The sequence below is a fragment of the Urocitellus parryii genome, chromosome 2 (genome assembly GCF_045843805.1).
Source record: "Urocitellus parryii isolate mUroPar1 chromosome 2, mUroPar1.hap1, whole genome shotgun sequence".
NCBI lineage: Eukaryota > Metazoa > Chordata > Mammalia > Rodentia > Sciuridae > Urocitellus > Urocitellus parryii.
In genome coordinates, this window is record NC_135532.1 from 223,215,709 (window position 1) to 223,236,128 (window position 20,420).

A 20,420-nucleotide genomic window follows, 5' to 3' on the forward strand; every position below is an offset into this window, starting at 1 on the left:
GGTCAGCCCCACAGAAGCCCGCCCTTTCCCTTGGTCTCCTTGTGTCTGCAGGAAGCTCTCCTGGCAACTTGACCCAGGCCCCCAGCCCAGAGCAGCTGCCCACACCAGCAGGGACCAGGGCTGCGCTCAGGACAGGTGACAGGCCCACCCCCCAGGACCTGCGCCCGCGGCTGAACCTGACGGGTGCAGTCAGGGTGCTCTGCGAGATTGAGAAGGTGGCCATCGCCATCCAGAGACGCTTCCTGCAGCAGGAGGCCATCCCCGAGTCCTCCCTGTACCTGGGACAGCCCTCCTGCAACGTGAGCAGCAGCAACAGCACCCACGTGCTCCTGGTGGCCGGCTGGGGAGAGTGTGGGACCCTTGTGCAAAGCGTAAGTTCTGACATGAAATGCACACTTGGGTGCAGGGTCTGTGAGTCAGCGGGTCCTCAATATGGGGAGGGTTGGCGTCTGGTCTGGGGAGCCAGGCAAGACCCTGGCTGCTGAGCTGTCTGACTCTAAGCAAGGGAACCCAGCAATGGAGGTCAGGATCAGCCCAGCCTGCACCAAAGAAATAGGAAGGAGATGTGAGCTCCATCCTGCAGGGTTCTGGTGCAAAGGGCCTGGGGTCCATCTGAGTCAGGGTTCAGAGAGTTGTCCCACTGCAGGCAAGAGGGAGAGGCAGGAGTAGAAGAGGCAGGACAGCCAGGTGTCATGTGGGAATGTGAGTGTGGACAAGTGCCCGTGGGTCTGAATACACCTATGTATATGTGTGAGTTTACAAGAGTGTACATATGCACACAGTGAATGTGCCTATGCACATGCACAGATACACGTGTGCATGCATGTGCATGTGTGCAAATATGCCTGTGTATATGTGTGAGCATACAAGTGCATGAGTGTGCGCATACAGTGAACACACCTATGCATGAATATACACATGTGCCAAGCATGTGCATGTGTAAGAATATGCCTGTGCATGTGTGTTTGTGTACATGAGTGAACACGTGTGTGCATACATGTGAATATGCTACACATATGAATGAACATCCCTGTGTGCAGGTATGTGCATGTGTGTGGGTGAGCCTGTGTGTAGTGGGAACATTCACGAGTGTACATGTGCATATGAATGTGCCTATGGACATGTATGAATGAGTGTATGTGTATTAGTCAGATTTCTGTCACTGTGACAAAATACACGAGATAAATCAACTTAAAAGAGGAAAGGATTACTTTGACTCACGGTTTTGGAGGTTTCAGTTTGTGGCTGGCCCCTGTTCTTGGGCGTGTGGCGAGGCAGAACACTATGGTGGGGGCGCGTGGTGGGGCAAAGCTGCCTCGTGGCAGCTGGGAAGCAAAGGAAGAGAGAGTAAGGGGCTGGGTGCTAACACCTCCTTGGAGGGCACACCCCACGTTCTGCCTGGGGGCCCACCTCCTCAAGGTCCCACCCCTTCAGGTGGCACCGTGGGCTGGCACCTGGCCTTCAACACATGGACGTTCCAATCCAAAATGTAGCAAAGTGTGCAGGCACTGACTGTGTGTGTGAGAGTGTGTGCATGTGTGTGGTTGTGTTTGATACATCTGTGGGTGTGCACAGGTATGTCTGTGTGTGAGTGGCTGAATGTGTGTGTGTCTGAACACATCCATGTGTGAGCATGTATCTGTGTGCATGTATGTAAATCTGCATAGCTGTGTATGTGTGTGTGCAAATGTGCATGTGTGTGAATGTAGGAGTGTGTTTTGTGTGTGGGTGTGTGCATTACATGCATGTAAACATCACAAGTGTGCATGTCTGTATGTTTCAAGGCAGCGGGTAAATGTGTGCATGAATCTGAGCATGAATGGGAAGATAGGTGTAGGTGGGTCCATGTACAATTATGTGTGTGTGAGCTGAACATGTCAGAGTGTGTTGCTAACATGAGTGTGTGTGTGGTTTATGTGTGGATGTATCTGTACACATGTGTGAGTGTGAGCATGGCAAGCAAGCTGAGCTTGTCAGTGAGTGTGTGTGTGTATGGGTGAGTGTGCATGTTCACTGTGTGGGTGTGTGTGTATGGGTGAGTGTATGGCCACTGTGTGGGTGTGTGTGTATGGGTGAGTGTGCATGGCCACTGTGTGGGTGTGTGTATGGGTGAGTGTGCATGGCCACTGTGTGGGTGTGTGTATGGGTGAGTGTGCATGGCCACTGTGGGTGTGTGTGTGTATGGGTGAGTGTGCATGGCCACTATGTGGGTGTGTGTGTATGGGTGAGTGTGCATGGCCACTGTGGGGGTGTGTGTGTATGGGTGAGTGTGCATGGCCACTGTGGGTATGTGTGTATGGGTGAGTGTGCATGGCCACTGTGGGTGTGTGTGTATATGGGTGAGTGTGCATGTCCACTGTGAGTGTGTGTGTATATGGGTGAGTGTGCATGTCCACTGTGAGTATGTGTGTATGGGTGAGTGTGCATGGCCACTGTGGGGGTGGGGCTGTGGTGGCATTTGTCAGAGTGACTCCGTCAGAGGAACATGGCTCCAGGTCTTCCGGGGACCTCAAGGCTCTGGACTGGGATGTGGTCTGGGAAAGTGTCCTCCTGGGCTGCAGACCTTCGCATCCCTGTGCACATTGCCCCTTGGGTGACTCTGGGCCAGGAGGTCCTGGGGTCCACGTGGGCACCTGGGCCCAGGTCCTGCTTCCTGGAAGGCGGTCTCCATGTCCACGTGGGCCCCACTCTCTCCCTCCTCCCTCCGTTTCAACACGAAGCCTGTTTGGGGAAGGGCTGGGTCCTCCTGAGTCCAACCAAGGGCCAAGCCCCAGGCACGAGGTTGCCCCCTGGAGGAACGTGCCATCTGTGGCAGGATCTTGGCCACTCAGAGAAGATGCAGTGGGGCAGGGACCCTCTCGGGTGGGCTGGGGTACAGGGCCACGCCTAAGCCCTGTGGAGGGCCACCGTCTTCATTGGGTGGGAAAGGGGCCTCTGGCAGGGAGGGCACTGGACAAGGGGAGCCCTTCAGGAAGGGTCTCCTCTTAGAAAGGGAAGGCCCAGGTAGTCCCATGGGGTGAGGGGAGATGGCCGCGATGGCATTAAGGAGACCGAAAACTCTCAGGGGAGTTCAGCTGTGGCTCAGACCAGCGGCTGCTGGGCCTGGCTGGCAGCAGGCACGTCAGGGTGGACAGCTGTGTGAGGGGTGGGACGGAGGGGACAGTGGCAGGGGTGCGGCAGCTGATGGAGGAGCTGAGGGCTGTAAGGATGTCCTTGCCAGGGAGACGAGAGATGGCGGTTCCTGACATCAGGGCAGGAACCCAGGGTCCTGGGCTTTGTCCTTGGAGGCCTGGAAAGCCATGAAGTAATGCAAGGTCTTGTTTCCTAGAAGAAAGGGTGGGGAGGGCCACATGCCCTGATCCTCCCAACACCTGAGCAGAGTGGGTGTTGCAGGTGCACAATGACACTTAGTCCCCTGACTCTGGGCCCAGGAGTGTTAGCCAGTTTAGGGCTGAGGTTGGTGGCTCAGCAGGTCTGTGGGTCCAGTGAGGTGGACCCTGGAGGCCGGGCGGGGACAAAGACAGGAGAGGTAGACTCAAGGGACAACATGGTGGTGGGTGTGGAGTGGGCTGGAGGGTCAGGAAGGCGCGGTCAGCCGGGAGAGTGGAGGCCACTGCAGAGTGCGCATTGTGTGCAGGCTCGGTGTCTGTCCAGCACGACTGTTTTCTCAAAGCCCCCGGTAAGGAGCCACCTGCAGGATCCCACCCCCCACGCCCCCTCCAGCCCTCAACTCACACACTCAAGAAGACTCATCTCGGGGGGGCTCGGAGGGAGGCGAGCAGCAGCCTCAGGGCTGCTGTGGGGAGTGGGCCGCTGAGGGGAGCCCGGCAGCTCTCGGCAGCCCCGTCCTGAGCCAGGACTCTGCGTCCTGTGAGCGGGGGGCCCTGGCAGATGGCGTCCGGGTTCTCAGGCCCAAGGTAGCACTGGCCACAGAGCAGGCATTAAGGTGCCACCAGCAGAGGCCTGCTTCCACCTGGTGTGTGGGTGTGCTTTATATGCCAGCTGGTGCCCTCCAAGTCAGTGTCTCTTACGGGGACAGTGGAGGGGCCTGGAGATGGAGGCCTGAGTTCTCAGTCGGCTGAGCACCTGGTGTGACAGCTGCATTCAGCAGGTTCAGGGCCCGCTGAGGAAGGGAAATCCACCACCCCTGCCTGCTCCAAGCTCAGGACCTCTCAAGGGGTTTTGAGGGTCTTCAGGAGCCAAGCTTTCCCTGGGGACTTCTCTGCACCAATGCCGAGGACTGTGTGCCGTTGGCGGGTCGTGCCTCCTTCTGGGGGGACGCGGCTGGAGGCAGAAGCCAAGGCTTCCTGCTCTCTTTGGCAATCTACATCAGGAAACGGTCATCAGGGGTTTTACGCTTTTGGGGGTGAGCTTTAAAAAGAACCCCAGCAGCACCCAGAGCCGAGGCCTACAGCTCAGTCAGGAGCCTTCTGGACCCTGGGAGCTCACTTACGTCCCTGTTTGTCCCCAGAATGTGACAAACACTGTGGTGAGGACCATGCTGAGGAATGACCTGTCCCCAGAGGGGATCATCCACCACCCGAAGATCCTCAGCCCCATCCACTGTGCCTTCCAGAACGACCTGCTGACTTCCTTGGGCTACGCCCCAGAGTGGGGGTGAGTGTCGGGCCGCTCTGGCCATCCACGGCGCCAGCTCCTCCCCAGCACCTTGATCTTAGGGGTCTTTATGGTTCCAACCATTTGAGACCCTTCTTTGAGGTTGACTATATACATAAACAGTGGCTGGGGCCGGATTAATACTGTCACTTCCCCAATCCTGTCTCAGTCCAGTTTAGGATTGACCAGAGGAGCTAAGTATGCACCCCTCGTCAAGCAGCAAGGAGGCCCAGCCTCCCCGAGGCACCCCTGGGGCTCCATTCCTGTGAGGCTCTCTGCCTGCTGCCCCTGCCCAGGAGTCTCTGCCAACAGAGGTGGGGGGTCGACCCAGGTGGCCACTCTGTGCCCACAGCCCCCATCTGCTCTACTGAGGGGTTCTCATCGATTCCCACACTTCCTTGGAGTTGCTTTTGGAGGCGGCATGGGTCAAGGGTGTGGCAGAAGGACGCTCCTGAGTGCCGCTCCCTCCTGCAGCGTTCACACCATCCTCGAGGACCTCCACGGCGCTGGGAATTTTGTCACCGAAATGCAGCTGTTCATCGGAGATTCTCCCATCCCTCCAAACCACAGTGTGTCTGCCAGCGAAGACATCACCATCGAGGTGGGGCTCTGCAGACAGAACAGCCAGCTCAAGGTGGTCCTCACGGAGTGCTGGGCCACCCCCTCCAGCAACACCCGGGACCCCGTCACTTTCAGCTTCATCAACAACAGGTAGGGCTCAGGGGGTGCTGCACCCGCTGCCTGCCTGGCCTGTCACCTGCTGGGGACTCCTGGAATTCCCAGGCCAACACTGATGTAACGTGGTTCAGAGGACCTGGTGACTCCCATAGGGCCTGGGGGACGCAGACAGACACAGTCACGAGGGAGCCACCTGAGAGGCCAGCAGGGCCTGCGTGTGCTGAGACACCCCGTTTCCCCCCTCAGCTGCCCAGTCCCCGACACCTACACCAGTGTGATCGAGAACGGCAACTCCAGCAAGGCCCAGTTTAAGCTGAGAATCTTCTCCTTCATCAATAACTCCGTGGTCTACCTGCACTGCCGGCTGCGTGTCTGCCTGGAGTCCCCCAGAGCCACGTGCAAGATAGTAAGTGTCTGTGCTCCTTGACTTACGGTTGGCACAAGTTCGAATTGTTATGAGGAAGCAGCTCTGTTAATAAGAGCTGGGGCTCAGGGGCCTCTGACTGGGGACACTGGGCTCTGCAGGTTGGTATTGGAAGGAGGCAGTACAGCGGAGGCCCAGGGAGAGCTGGGGCACCTGGGGTGTGTGGCTGGCTGGACAACCTTGAGGCTGTGCTGTTCACTAGCTGTCCCAGCAGCCCAAGCCCCTCCCCCAGGTGGCCAGCTGGACACTCAGGCGCAGAAGTGCTACTTAGCCTGGTGTGGATTCTCAACATCGATGAACATGACCAAATATCAGACGCAGTGGTCGATTTTTCCTTCCCGGTGCCCAACATTCTCGCAGGGAGTGTGAATAGCTTGACGTCTCCCTTCCTCACACCATTGAATTCGCAAGGTGCTCTGCCATCCTGAGTTTCAGAGCTGTTCTCTAGACCAGTCATAGGCAGAGTGACCCATGTGTGGTCACACGCTGTCCGAGGAGGAGCCGGCTCTGCGGGCCTTTAGTTCAGACGTCGTGCGCGGGCGTCTCTCCTCTGGAGGATGTGCTTGCTCCTGGGCTCCACCCATGCTGTTGGCAGGTCGTGGATAAGAGAAGAAGCACCATGTGGCCCACTGAGTTAATGCCACCTTTTCTCAAACAGTAGACTGTCCTACGGGGAACAGACGATTCCCTGTGACAGGTGCTGAGGGGTACACTCCTGTGCCCACCTGGACCATTCGGTCCTCAAAAGTCACGAGAAGGTCACAGGCACAAGTTTCCCCAGGCAGGAAGCGCCAGTCCTGTGCTCTGTGTGGTCTGACCTTGACACAGGTCTCCCCTAGCTCCTCAGAACGGGCATCCATTCATTTCCAGGGGTGCTGTCACAAGGTGCCACAAACAGGACAGGGGACGAATCAGAAGCCCCCTGTCTCAGCCGAGGTCAGAAGGTGTCGGCAGGCCTGCTCCCTCCTGGGCCGAGAGGGAGTCTGCCCGGGCCCGCCCAGCCTCAGCCTTTCCTTGGCCTGGAGACTGATTCTTCCTCTGTGCATGTCTGTCTGTGTGTCTAGGTGTCCCCTTTTTATAAGGACACCAGCCACACAGGACTAGAGCCCTGAGCCACTGGAACCTGAGAAGGTCTCAGGGACATGCGCTGGGCTTAGGAGTCAGCGCTTTTGGAGGACACAGAGCCACCATGGCAGGCAGAGTGCGCCGACTGCCCAAGGCCCCAGCGCAGGCACCTGTCTGTAAGGCAAAGGCACTAAGAGGAGCCATGGTGGCAGCAGCCTTTGGAGGAGGCATGGGGGACTCAGCCTCCCCTGAGGCGCGGTCACTTTGGTGGGAAGGTCCCAGGGCCAGGGTCCTCCACCTCCCTGGTTGGTGTGCTCTGCTCCTCCTGTCCCAGGCACGTCCCACTATCTGGTCTCCTGCTGCTCCCATGCCCCGTCTAGACTTACCCACCAGGGACCTGATGACCAGAGGACAGAACTCTCCCAGGTGACCGCCCTCCCTGAGAGGGAGTTAATCCCCATGGTGTTGCACCACCAATTTTGACCTTTTCTCCTTTAAACAAACCACAGAGCTGCAATGAGTTCCGGTCACCGAGAAGCAGTCAAGGCTCTGCAGTGCAGCAGATGTCCTGGGGGCCCCTCGTCCGGGCACAAGGTGAGTCCACAGGAAAAGACCCCATTAACCAGCAGGGAGCTCAGGGAGCAACTGCTTCCAGACGCGGAGCTTTGCGTCTCCTAACAGACCCGTGGTCACAGAAACCGCGGTGGCTGAGCTCGTCCTTGGGTCCCGTGAGCCAGCAGGTGGCTCTCTATGTGTCACTAGCCTCCGGGGAGGCTCCGGGGAGACGGAGCTCAGAGTCAGACGCCGCTGAACAGGGCGGTTTTCAGCTGGCCCTGGGGAGCCAGGGAGGTTTTCTGGCCTGGGTAGATACGGTGGGTGAAGGGGAAGGGGCTCAAGGGGGAGGCTGTAAACAGGTGGTGTCCAATTCTTTGTGTGTGTGAAAAAGCTGTTTTCTTCAGAAGATGCAAAAAAAGAAGCCCAGTGTTTCCGTTCTCCCTCAGTACGAACCTTCCTCAGCCAATTACATCTCACATAGTCTCAGAATCTGGTTTTCAGGAAAATGAGTTCTTTTTTAATGTGATCTATCAGATCTTTTTTTGGGGGGGGGTTTACGGGGGTTTGAACTCAGGGGCATCTGACCTCTGAGCCACATTCCAGCCCTGTTTTGTATTTAGAGACAGGGTCTCACTGAGTTGCTTAGCACCTTGCTTTTGCTGAGGATGGCTTTGAACTCGAAAACCTCCCGCCTCAGCCGCTGGGATTACAGGCGTGGGCTAATGCACCAGCTTGATCAGCTTGTTTAGAAAAAGTAATGGTTTTGTGGTTTGAAGACATTTGACAGAAACAGCCAGATGTCCCCCACTTTCTTCTCTTCCCTTCCATAGTGAGAGAGCTCAGGTGGTAGCTGACTCACAACTCCCGGGAGGGAATCTGGTTCCCAGCCTCCCTGGCAGCTAGGTGTGTCCATAGGAGTGAGTTCTGGCCAGTGACAGGCCCAGGGACAGTGGTGGCAACTTCAGGGACACCCTCCTTAAAAACTAGTATGAAACTAGTAACTAGTATGAAAAATTTTGAACTTGGAATTAATAGAACTGAGTATGATTGTTAGGCTATGATGTATGAGTTGGGAAGTCTTATGGAAATTACTAAATCTCCTGAATCCCATCTGTCCATCAACCTATCATCTATCTACCCATCCATCCATCCATCTATTCATCCATCCATCCACTCATCCATCCACTCATCCATCCATCCATACATACATACATACACTCATCCATCCATCCACTCATCCATCCACTCGTCTATCCATCATCCATCCATCTACTCATCCATCCACTCATTCATCCATCTATCCATCCATCCACTCATCCATCCACTCACCCATTCACTCACCCATCCACTCATCCGTCCATCCATCCACTCATCTGTCCACTCATCCATCCATTATCCATCCATCCACTCATTCATCCATCTATCCATCCATCCACTCATCCATCCACTCATCCAACCACTCATCCATCCATCCACTCATCCACCCACTCATCTGTCCACTCACCAGTCCATCCATCCACTCATCCATCCATCCACACATCCCATGGGGCTGTAGGAGAAGCAAACCTTTGTGTGAGGCTGATTTGTGGACTTCCTGACTTTGGCCCCTGGTGATGGGCATGCTGAGCCCCATTTTCCTCACCTGTGCACTGGGAATAATAACAACTCCCACTTCACACCGAGACTGGCCGTCTAAGTTGCTGGACAGCGGTAGCTGTTGGCCATTCATAACTGGAAAGCAGGGCACTGGCACATCCAGCACAGAGAGTGTAACAGGTCAGCTCAAAAACGAGGTCTCGGACGGTCCATTTTGCTCATTGTTCTTGTTCTTTGCAGTCTTAGTTTCCCTTTGGTTAATAACTGTCACAAGACATACAGAAGATAATTTAAGCAGAATCCTGCAGCAGTGGGGACTTTGCCACCCAGCAACAGTGCATGTAGCGGCAGCACCATGGGGGCCTGCAGGGGTGAAGAGAGCCCAGAGGCCAGATGGCTTCCGGAACCTTCCTCCGTCTCTGCCTTCACCATCACCTCCACTGCTGGATCGGGGCTGTGTGAGCTTGCACCGCTGCTGCCTAGATGGGCTGCCCTCTGCTGCACCTCTTGGGCCACCGCTGCTCTCTGCTCCCAAGGAGCGGGGCTGGCTCCTTAGCAGGTCCGCTCCACTCTGGCCCTTCTTGTGTCCTGGGTTGCTGGAACAATCTCCACTCCCGGGTATGGGGGCCTAAAAACAACCGAAATCCTCTCTCAGTGCGGGGCCAGAGGTCTGGAGCCACAGCACCAGCAGGGCTGCCCTGAGACCGGCAGAGGCGCAGCTGCTGCCCGTTCCTTGGCTGGCCTTTGTCCTTCTCCCTGTGCCTCTGTCTCCACGTGGCCATCCTCTCAGCAGAATGCTCCCAGAATGGGGCTGGGCCGCCAATCCCAGTGTCTTCGCCTTCCCTAGTCCCATCTGACCTGCAGACCAGCTCACCCTGCGGCACTGGGACTCAGAGGTGTCTTGTGGTGGCACAGTTCAGCACATGGCACAGGGTAGTGATCGTGTAAGGAAGAATCCATTCTGTCCTTCCCTAGGTGTGTGCTACCCACAAATAATCTCTCACCATCAGAACTTTTGGAAATTGTGATGGCCATTGCTTTAGTAGATGGCCGACCTGTTTCACACTCGCTAGAGGTGGTGGACAGAGTAGGAGGCTGATAGTCACAGCATGCACACACAGCCCAGTGGGAGGTCTGGAACAATTACTGAGGCTGCTCGGAAGTGAGGAGGACTCTGAGCTCTGGGAGAGGCCTGTCCCTCCTGGGCCTGCTCGGGAAGGTGATAGGAGGGTCTTTGACACTTTCCCTCTCTGTCCCCTTTACAAAAGCCCTAGTAGTTCTGTGTCTTTGCAGTTACTTGAGTTCCTCATGCACCCTGCACTGACACACGCTCTGCCTGCATGGCCCACGTGCCGCTGAAGAGGTGAGGACAGGACCCACTGCCGAAGCATGTGCCAGATTGGGATAGACATTCCTAAGGGCTTGCTCTCCCCTTCTAACGTACCCTGCACGGACCCAGAGCCCTTCTTCCTGAGCTGTGTCACCAGGGGCAGCCTGGCCTGAGGACCCCACTCTGAGCAGCCTGACTTAGTGGGTCAGTCAGGAATATTTGGGTGCAGGCAACAGAAACCCAGCTGGGCGTGGAGTGGAACAGGGGCTACTGCTGGGCGGACACTCTAGGCTGGCTCTGGCCCCACAGCTTCGCAGGAGCCTGTCTCCTCTGTCCTGGTCTACAGCATCCTTGGTGCATGTGGCCCCCTTGTACCAGCAAGAGGAGCCCTCACTCCTGGCCCAAGAGGAAGGAGGCGCCCACTCTAGTGCCCCTGGCGTCTGAGTGTAGGGCCAGCTCTGCAGTTGTCCAGGGAAACGGCTGGCCAGGGCCTGGGAGCCTGGGGGTCCTTGGGAGCTCAGGGCCGAGGCAGGGGGCAGGAGGTCCCAGAGTGTTCCTGTTCCTGGGGGTATGGCTGTCATTTGCAGCTGGCTCGCTGTCCGGGGACCCCAGAGGGGGCCCTAGCAGCTCAGTGGGACAACTCTGCCGACAGCAACACACCCCACTGTGCAGTGGGAGCCCCAGAGCAGCAACCGCTTTGGGCAACGGCCCGAGATCACCACTGGTGGGAGATGGGATGGTGAGCCCCTGGTCTCCCAGAGGGCTCGTCCCCAGCCACGCCGTCCAGCTGTGCTGCGGGGGCACCCGGCAGGGTGGGGGGAATGTGGCCGCGGCTGTGACCCTGCTCTGGGCACCTCTGACTCATGGCGTGCCCACGGGCTGGGCCACCTCGTGGCGGGTGGTCAGGTCTGTCCCTGGGGAGCTGGAGTGGCTGAGGGCTGGCAGAAGCTGGCATCTTTCTCAGGCAGCGTGGCAAAGTCCACAGAGCACCGATCAGTGGTACTGACATCACAGTGCGGTGGCATGTGGTGCTTTGACCACGCGGTATAGCCACCTCCTCTCGGGTTTCCACCCAGCTCCACCCTGAAGCCAACTCCTTGCCCACCAGCTGTCTCTCTGCGCTCTTGCTCGGGGCCCTGGCTTTCTGCCTGTGGTCTGGCCTGTTCAGGAGAGTTCCTGTGGCCGGGCGGTGTGACGTGTGGCCCTGGCCTGTCACTCGTGTGACCTGTCCCACTTCATCTCTGCTGCAGCGAGTCAGCTTCCCCTCTCCATGCTGTGTTCCCTTGTGGGGATGGACCACCCTGGCCTACCATTCATGTGCTGAGAGACAAGAGGGCTCTTTCTGCTTAGTGGCTACTGTGACTGGTGCCACTGCAGACTTGGGCGTCTGAGCACCCTGAGTGTGTGTTCTCCCCTCCTGGAGGAGGCAGGTGTGTGAGAGGCTGCACCTCTCCTCTGGCCTGGAGGATCCAGGCAGGCCCAGCGCAGGCCGGCCAGCTCCGCCCTCTCAGCCAGGGTATGTCCAGGAGGCTGGGCTGGCTGAGCTGTGCTCACTGCACTCACAGGCTTTGGACCCGCCTGGTCGTGTGTGGCAGCTCATGGCACCCACAGGCCTCACCTCTGCCAGCTTCGGCTCCATCAAACCCAGGTCATGCTTTGAGAAGTGGCGGACACGGGCAGCACTTGCCGTTCGGGCCGCGCTGGACACACCTTCACCCCCCAGCAGTGCTCAGTGCTGGGCCACAGGAGCCTCCTCCGGGCCTGGCGGTCTCTCACCCGTGCCTGTCTCACCCCACAGGTGCCTCTCCAGGTGCAAAGCCAGGCCTGGGGACCGGCCACGTTGTTCTCATTGCGGTGGCCTGCTTGGTCATGGTGGTGGGGGCCGCAGCCTTTCTGATCATGCGCTACCAGAAATTGACTGGAAGATACAGCTTCAGCACCCAGGTGGACAACTTCAGCTACCAGGTGTTCTCTGAATAGGAGGCCCGCAGACCTGCAGGTGGGTGTGGAGCAAAGCACCCACGGCCGGGTCCTGCCCCCATGACCCTGGTGACGACCACATAGGCCTGGCAGTGGGAAGGTCTGTGCAGTTCCCATTTGGGGCTCCCTGAGGAGACACACCCTCTCCTCCTGGAAAAGCAACCTTCAGTGGCCAGGGAGAGGACATGGACTAGGACATCAATGATGGGCTGGACTGATGGCGCATCACTGCCCCCAAGAGTCCAGAGGCAGCACCATGCTGGGTGGTGAGAGCAGCCCCAGGCGCCAGCCCCAAATCCCAGTGCTGCCACTCCCCCGCTGGGCCGCCTGGGGCAAGCTCCCAAGCCTCTCTGTGCCTCATTTTCCTCCTCTGTAAAGGAGTGGGGTGAGTCCAGTCGCACCAGGAGCTTGAGAATTGGAAGGGAAACAGCCCAGGGCCTTCCCCAGGGTGGGTCGGGGGCACCCCAGGCCCACCAGGAACTGTTCTCAGTGATGTCCCTGGAAACTTGTTCTCACAGGGAGCAGGCTTTGTGCAGGGACGGACCCCTGTATGACCCCTGCTGTGGGACACTGGTGACTTAAACATTCAGAGCGTTGAGGAGAGGATGCCCTTTCTACTCTGTCACATGGACCTCCTCCTGGGCAGGATCTGGACACAGCTCCACAGAGCACAGCATCGGCAGGCAGCCTGCGCACCCCTGCCTCGTGCTGGGGCTGCCCGAGGGCACCTACGATGCCGAATGCAGCAGCAAGCCGGGCAGAGGGTGTTCACTGAGTTCTTTAGGGAATAACGATCTCAACAGCTTGGGCATTTTCAAAAGAATATTCCACCTGCGGTGGTGTGGAGCCTGCCGACTCCGGGGCCACTCTGTGAACTCCTTCCCTGCATGCAAGCTGACCAGTGTCCTCCTTTTCACGCAGGTCACTGTGAGTCAAGCATTAGCAGGCGTGTACTCCGTGGGGTGCTCTGTGCCAGCGTTAGGACGAGCCCCGACGGGATGACGGCCGGCCCTTCCGCCCTCAGGAGGCTGTCCTGCTGGAGATGTGGGCAGAGCGCTGGGAGAGCCCTGGCCCTCACGCCCAGCCCAGACACCACCCCTCCATCGCCCAAGCCACCTGCACATCCCTAGCCCTCCTGGGCCCTCACCATCCAAGCTGCTCCAAGTGACCTTGGCTCACTGAAGCCAGTGGCCAGCATGCTGTCAATCACAAGGCTCCTCACATTTCAGAGACACTTGACAGTCCTGGCGAGGCTCTTTTACAAATAGCTCCATCTTTTAAATGCATTGCTCATGCTATTTTTAATAGCTGTATACACACTCTGACATTTCTTCCGCCTTCCTAGCAGGTCATTTTTATTTACAAAACAGTAACGCAGAAGGTACTCTATTAATATGAAAATTGTCCTAGTGAGTAAAAACGTTGTTACATACACACACGTACACACACCACTGTTTTATGTTTGCAACGTACTCCTAGCCATGTTTTCATGTAATCCACCCTGGGGGGAGGGGGAGGTGTGCCTGTTACTCTAGGAGGAGGCAGAGAAGGGGTAGATAGGTGTGCACTTAGGGTATAAGATGCATAAAGAAGGAAATGGGTCTAGAATGTAAGTGTATTCGTCTAGGTTTTCCCCTTCACCCTCTGCTAAGAGACACTGCTTTCCCCCTTATTTGAAACAAAGTAGAATTGGCTGGAAGGCTAACATCTAGAAGTTCCGTGTTTTCCTTCCATGAACTTAGAATGATAACAGGGTCTTTGATTTCAATTCTTGACAGTAATTTTGCTGAATATAATCAATTCTCACTCCTAAACAATATTTGGGAAAGGAGCCTTTGGATTTATTGGGTATTCTCAGAATAAGAGGAACAGTCAGTAACTAACGGGTGTGGATGACCGTTTGAGCAAGCAGGATGCATTGCCTCAACGCCGAGACCTGAGTGACGGTGTGCTGGCCTCTCCATCTCAGCTCACCGGGTGTGCTCTGACGGCCGGCTCCTGGCAGACCAGGAGCACACCTCTGGTTCTGGCAGGTTCTGGCATGACCACAGTCCCTGCCATTTGCTTTTCTTGGGAAAGAGCGTGGAAGCCAGGTATTGAGCTCTGTGACTGGCTGGATTTCAGATAAAGTAGTTGGCATATTATTTTAAAACCCCATCCTTCATCTTCAGTTTTTACTTAATTTCAATAAACAGGCTACTTCGTTTGTTTGTGTTTTCTGTAATAGTGAAAACTCCATCTCCCCTCTTCTTACTTCCCACACTCAAGTCTCTGACAAGTTCTTCCTGAGCAGTCATATTGCAGGGACAGACAGGCAGGGCACCCAAGACAGCAGGAGACAGTTGTATTTGGCTGCAGCCAGGTTCAGAGGGCACAGCTTTTGCTGTAACCAATTAATCCCCTGAACCCCGAGTTCAGGGAGTTTCAGAGTTTTATGCCCAGCATGTAAGGGGAGGGGCTCAGAAGTTCAGTCTGCAGAAGTTCACATAAAAACAGCTTTTTCTCTCACTGTTCTGGGCAAGTTAACCCTTCAAGGACCACACCTGAGAAGGGGAGAGCTTCTTCTCCCCTCTCTCTCCTCCCCCTGCCAGCTGTTACCATGGAGCCCAGTTGTAACTTATCTTAGAAATTTAGACATCTCTGTGAAGCCCAGAGGCCTTGTTTGCACATTTCTACAAACTACTATACTGGATACGTGTTTGTGAAAAGCTAGTAAGGGGTGTCCAGCACCTGGAGTGCAGGTATCTTCCCGGCCAGTGGCCAAGTAAAATAGAGCAACAGGAAAACAGGAAGTTTATCTACATTGAGTTCTTTTGCAGAGACTCTTTTGCTGACAGTCCTAAAATCAGCCATGGTGAAGATTTCTGGAGAGGCCCAGTTAAGACTTTTCTGTGGAGGAGGGGGTGCCACTAGAGTCACAGTGTCCCAGGCCCTGAGCTCAGTGTTCTGGACAAAACAGTGAAAGCAAGACTGAGCCCTGCCCTCAGAGAGCACAGGGGAAGGGAGATGCTCCACCAGCAGCTGATGGGAGCCTGGGAGGAGCTGAGAGGCGAGGGCAGGATGCGGTGGGGTGTCCCTATCGGGTCCATCCACTCATCCATCAAATGATCACCCATCCTGTCCATCCATCCATGCCCCATCCATCTATCTTGTTCAACTGTCCACGTATGTGCCCATCATCGAGCAGTAACAGGGGTCTCTAATCCTGGGGCCACCCACCCACCACTCACCCACCTACTTATCTTCCCATCCACCTGCTTGTCCATCCATCCGTCCATCCGTCCATCTGTCCATCCATCTTTTTGTTCTACTGTCCACATGTGCCCATCCCCAAGCATTAAGAGATGTCTCTGCTCCTGCGACCATCCACCACCCACTCACCCACCTACTTGTCTTTTCTCCACCTGCTTGTCTATCCATCTATCCATGTTTCTCTCCACCCACCCACACACCCATCTAGCTAACCAAGGAACGCTTACCACATCTCATTCTTACACTGACATCGGGAAGAAAAGAAGAATGAGGTGAAGTCCTCGATCCCAAGTGTTCACACCCAGCAGAAGAAACCCCACCGTGACCACGACGTGCAGTAAAGCCAGGGAGGCCCCCGCAGGTGGGAGGAAGGGGAATAGGGAAATGCTCATGTGCTCAGGTGACTTCCACACGGGAGGGTCTGGGACCATCGAGTCACAGAGGCGCTGCAGGGATATTCTCAGCTTGTGCATTGCGTTTAGCTTAAAGCCTCCGGTTCAAGACTCTGCTGTCATGGCTCAAGGGACCCAGTCCAGAGAGCACTGAAACAGAGGGAGGAGGAAGGTTGGGTGTCTCTGATGCAGACATCACCCTGGGTTGTGCAATGAAACGCCATGAGACCAAACTTCAGGGCCTTGGAGACTCCCCAGATGATGCCCTCCCAGAGTGAGTGGCCCTGGGGCCACCCCATAACAGAGTGGAGATCGTGTGGGACCACGCAGATATCTTCATACTCAACCCTGTGCTAATTCCTTGGGTATGAGCATTCTCCCTTAATGGCTGAGGACTCAGAGATGTTATGCAGCTGTTATGGTTCACACATGAAGGGTCCCCAAAAAGCTCCCACGTGAGACAATGCAAGAAAGTTTAGAGGTGAAAAGATTGCATTATGAGAGTCTTACCTAATCAGCACATTAATGGTGATAGGGATTAGCTGTAGGCAGGTGGGGTCCCTGGGGGTGGACCTTGGGGTGTATATATTGTCCCTGGTGAGGAGTTCTCCCTCTGCTTCCTGGTGCCATGTCCTGAGCTGCTGTCCTCCTCCACCTTCCCGTTTCTAGGAAGGGAAGCCTGGTGAAGTACCAAGATTTCCTGTCCCTGTCCCCCTCTGCCCTGGTATCCTGCCTCATCTTGGACTGAGACCTTGGAAACCATGATCCCCAAATAAACTTCCTCCTCTAAAATTGTTCTTGTCAGTCTGTTGATCACAGAGGTGAAAGAACTGACTAAAACAGCACTTTTCCCACACACAGGACTCTGGTGGGAGTGGGATGTGCGGCAAACCCCTGTGGTCATGAACACTTGCTATCCCTCTGGCCCGAGGGAAGGGAAGGAGGCCCTCTGTGGATATTACAGTGCAGAGTACCTCTGAGGCGTGGAGGTGGTCCTCAGGCTCCCTGAGGCTGGGGGTCTTTTCCTGCTGGGTTCTGTGTCCCTGGAAGTCCTGACCCTCAGACACCACCTGGGGCCCAAGATCTCAGGCTGTGACCCACTGGGGTGGCCAAGGGTCTGATGGAGATGGAGTGTGATGGAGGTGGAGTCTTATGGAGGTGAAAGGTCTGATGGGGTGGAGGGTCTGATGGCAGAGGTTCTGCTGGAGGTGAAGGCCCCACAGAGGTGGAGAATCACTGGAACCTTCCGCTGTCCTCTGGCCATGGTGGCAACTCTCCACGATGACCACTAGATGGAGCCCTAAGCCAGGGTCTGCATCAGGGCTGCAGGGTCCCTTTGTTTCTGTAGCAACCACAGCCTGGGTTTCTCCTTCTTTTTTGCCTGGTTTGAGCCTCTTGTCTGAATCTGACATTGTTCCTCAGGCCTGCTCGGTGCTGGGCTTTGTCTCTGCTGGGTGGCGCCTGGGAGGCCTATCCACAGCTGAGAAGGCCATGCTGGACTTTGAGGGTACAACTGAGTCACCGTGAGTGACCAGGAGCGCATGCCTGGGCAGTGCCAGTGGACTCTGCTCTCCCACCTGGTTTCCAAGCGAAGGAACCTCTTCCCTCCCCATTTCTAGGAAAGGGCAGCCTGGCGAAGTACCAAGATTTCCTGTCCCTGTCACTAGGTGACAGACCTGGCCAGGGCGTTCCTTCACCTCATGCTCCCTCTCTGAAAAGAGAAGTCTGCTCCCCCAGGCAGAGGGACGTTATTAAAGATGCCACAGCAGGAACACAGAGGCTGGCCCCGGGGGCCTTGGTGCAGATCAGCCCAGAACCTGCCCTTGTTCCTGCACCCTCGCTGCTGGGGGCTATGACAGGGCTGGGGTCTTCTGGGAAACTGAGGCAGTTCTTGTGACCAAGTCAGAAAGATCAAAGGTATGTCACTCAGAGTGACAGGCATGGGTTTACCAAAGGGGTGGGAAAAGGGAGCGGGGACACTCTCCAGGGAGAGAGCAGGTCCTCTCAGAGAGGAGGGGGATGCATGCCCCTCCTGCACTCCAGTTTTATCGGGGATCCCAAAGAAGGTTCCAGAGAGTCCTGCCAGGTCCACCTCTTGACTTTTGACTGACAGCAGCATGACATCAGGCCTTCAAGTCCCCATGGCCATGGCAACTCTGGGCCACTTTGGCCTGCGCTGACGGGTTCTAACTGAATTCTTAACCACACATTCTTCCAGATTTTGTGTTGGAAGGAACTATCCTTGTCTCCCTGAGTTCCGGGTCTGACCTGTGGAAAGGGTCACAGTAGTGGACACAGGAGAGGTCACCACCCTCATCAGAGCGTCAGGCCATCAGGAGCTTGTTGGGGTGACACTGTGGTGCCAGTCCAGCCTCCTGGTGCAGGCTGAGCTTACTGTCTGGCAGCCCTGCCCTTCCCCGGACATCAGCCTGGCCTTGTCCCCTGCTTACCTGCCCTAGAGGAGGCCAGGTGGAACAGCCCTGTGAGGAAGGCCTGGGGATGGCCTGACTGTAGGCAGAGCCCAGTCCTCAGCAGAAGCCTCACCCCAGTCAGAGGGCACATGGGGGCACTGCACTGGAGGGGTGTCCTTCAGAAAGTGTCCAGGCGCCCCACCTGGTAAAGAGCCAACAGCAGAGTTTCTGGGGCAGGCAGGTGTCAGGGACCCTGTTCAGAGGCAGCACAGTCAGCTGCCAGGTCTGCAGCTGGGATTGGAGAGTGAGACCCAGCCTTGGCGGGGGCACAGGCAAGATTTCTAGCGCTAACATCTGGTGGCCTTCCGTGTGTGCTGGGCAGCTCACACACACCGCACATGGAGGTGCAGCCTCCTGTGACCCCACCCCTCATCCAGAGAAACAGCAGAGGAAAGGAGTTACCAGGTGTATTGGTCAGGGCTCTCTAGAGGGAACGAAGTATGATTATAGCAGGGGGACTTATTAGGTTGGCTCACACGATCAGAAGCTGGACAGTCCAGAGTGGCCGTCTGCAGGCTGGAGAGCTGGAGGAACCAGTAGCTGCACAATCCAAGAAGCTGAAGCTGCTGCAGTCTGGCTGGGCACAAATCACGAGCCTCTCAAGCAGGAACAAACTTTATTCCCGAACTCCACCAGCACACTCCACACACGCTCCCCAGGAATGCTCCAACTCCACCCACGGGCTCCTCCAGGCACACACCACACCAACCCGAAATCCCTCCTGCGGACCTTCCCCAACCAAAGCAAACCCTCCAGGAATCCCCAAGAGAACTCCAAAGGACAGGTTACAGTCAGCAGCTGAAACGCTCACAGGGAGGAGGCCAGGACAGACTCGGCCTCCAGTCCCTCTCTAGTAGGGCCCTCAGATAGCACTTGATTGTCCCACAGTGACGTGTGACAACCCAGAGGGAGCATTGCCAGGCAAGCCCAGGTTTACTCTAGAGGCCAGCTTCTCAGACCCCAGACACCAAAGAGGCCCAAAGCCTCAGGCATTCAAAACCACGTGATCCCATCAATCCTGTTGTCAGGCTCACCACCTGCGGTGGCTGGACCCAGTGTCCAAACACGCTCTTATCAGGCTTGGAGGTCAAGTCCAGGACCCTGCAGGAGCCAGCCCTTTAGAGGGGCAGGGTCTGAGCACCTCACCTCTCTGAGTGAACCCTTTATTGCACAGAGGTCATGAGGCCAGGCTGCGGGGAGCCAGAGCTCCCAGGAACGTCCCTCTGCTAAATTTCCATAAGGACATGTCCTGGCTGCGGGAGGCCAGTCCATCCCTGTTTCCAGTTCTGCTTCTCCTTTCAGGGCAGGAAAATCACCCCCACCCAGATGCCTAGGCAGAGCTGGACTGAGGGTCCAGGGTGGCCTGGGCTCAGGATTCCCATGACCTCTGACTATCCAGAAGCAATGAGCGCCCGCAGAGAGGCCAGGGCCCTCGGCTGCCCCAGACGTCTACCCACCTGTCACTCCAGCCACCTCATATTTCACGCCTCTCTGACTCATAAATATTGTTTTTGGAGAATCATAAATTGCCCTCAGCTCACAGAAACAAACATGCTGGTAACCCTGGTGACGGCTCTGGGCTGAGCCGACCTCAGGGGACGCAGGGGTTCATCCGCCCTCCAGGGCTTGAGCAGTGGGGGACTCCATCAGAGGACACCTCAGGCTCTGCAGGCTGGGATTCCTGGGCTCTCTGGGGATGGGTCTGTCCCCATTTCACAGCCTCTCGAGCCCCCAAACCAGAGTAGACTGCAGTGACTAGGCCCAGGCTGGTCTCCCAAGGCGGGGCCTTCAGGACCCCTGGAGTCTGGGCAGGTGAGCCAGGGCTTCCTTTCCCAAGGCCAGCCACACCTCCTTGGGTTTCTGTGTCACAAACTTGGTGCTACAGGGCCCCAGCACTGTAGGTCTCCAGACAACCCAGGCTTCTCTCCATGGAGTTCACAATGAGAGGTGGTGGGGTGGGGAGAAAAGGGGGGAGAGAGGGGGAGAGGAGGGAGGAGGAGAGGGGGGAGAGGGAGGGGTGGAGAGGGGGAAGATGGGAAGAGGGGGAGGGGGGAAAAGGG

General features: G+C 56.5%; 1 protein-coding gene across 1 annotated transcript in view; it reads left to right on the forward strand.

The window, feature by feature from the left end:
• The window catches only part of Umodl1 (uromodulin like 1), a 51,749-nt gene extending 39,504 nt beyond the window's left edge, over nucleotides 1-12,245 (forward strand). The window contains exons 17-22 of the mRNA XM_026379429.2: nucleotides 52-371; nucleotides 4,472-4,617; nucleotides 5,092-5,328; nucleotides 5,542-5,701; nucleotides 7,294-7,378; nucleotides 12,064-12,245. Coding sequence (XP_026235214.2) covers nucleotides 52-371; nucleotides 4,472-4,617; nucleotides 5,092-5,328; nucleotides 5,542-5,701; nucleotides 7,294-7,378; nucleotides 12,064-12,245 — 1,130 coding nt within the window. The remainder of the gene's footprint in view (nucleotides 1-51; nucleotides 372-4,471; nucleotides 4,618-5,091; nucleotides 5,329-5,541; nucleotides 5,702-7,293; nucleotides 7,379-12,063) is intronic.
• The last annotated feature ends 8,175 nt before the right edge of the window (nucleotides 12,246-20,420 follow it).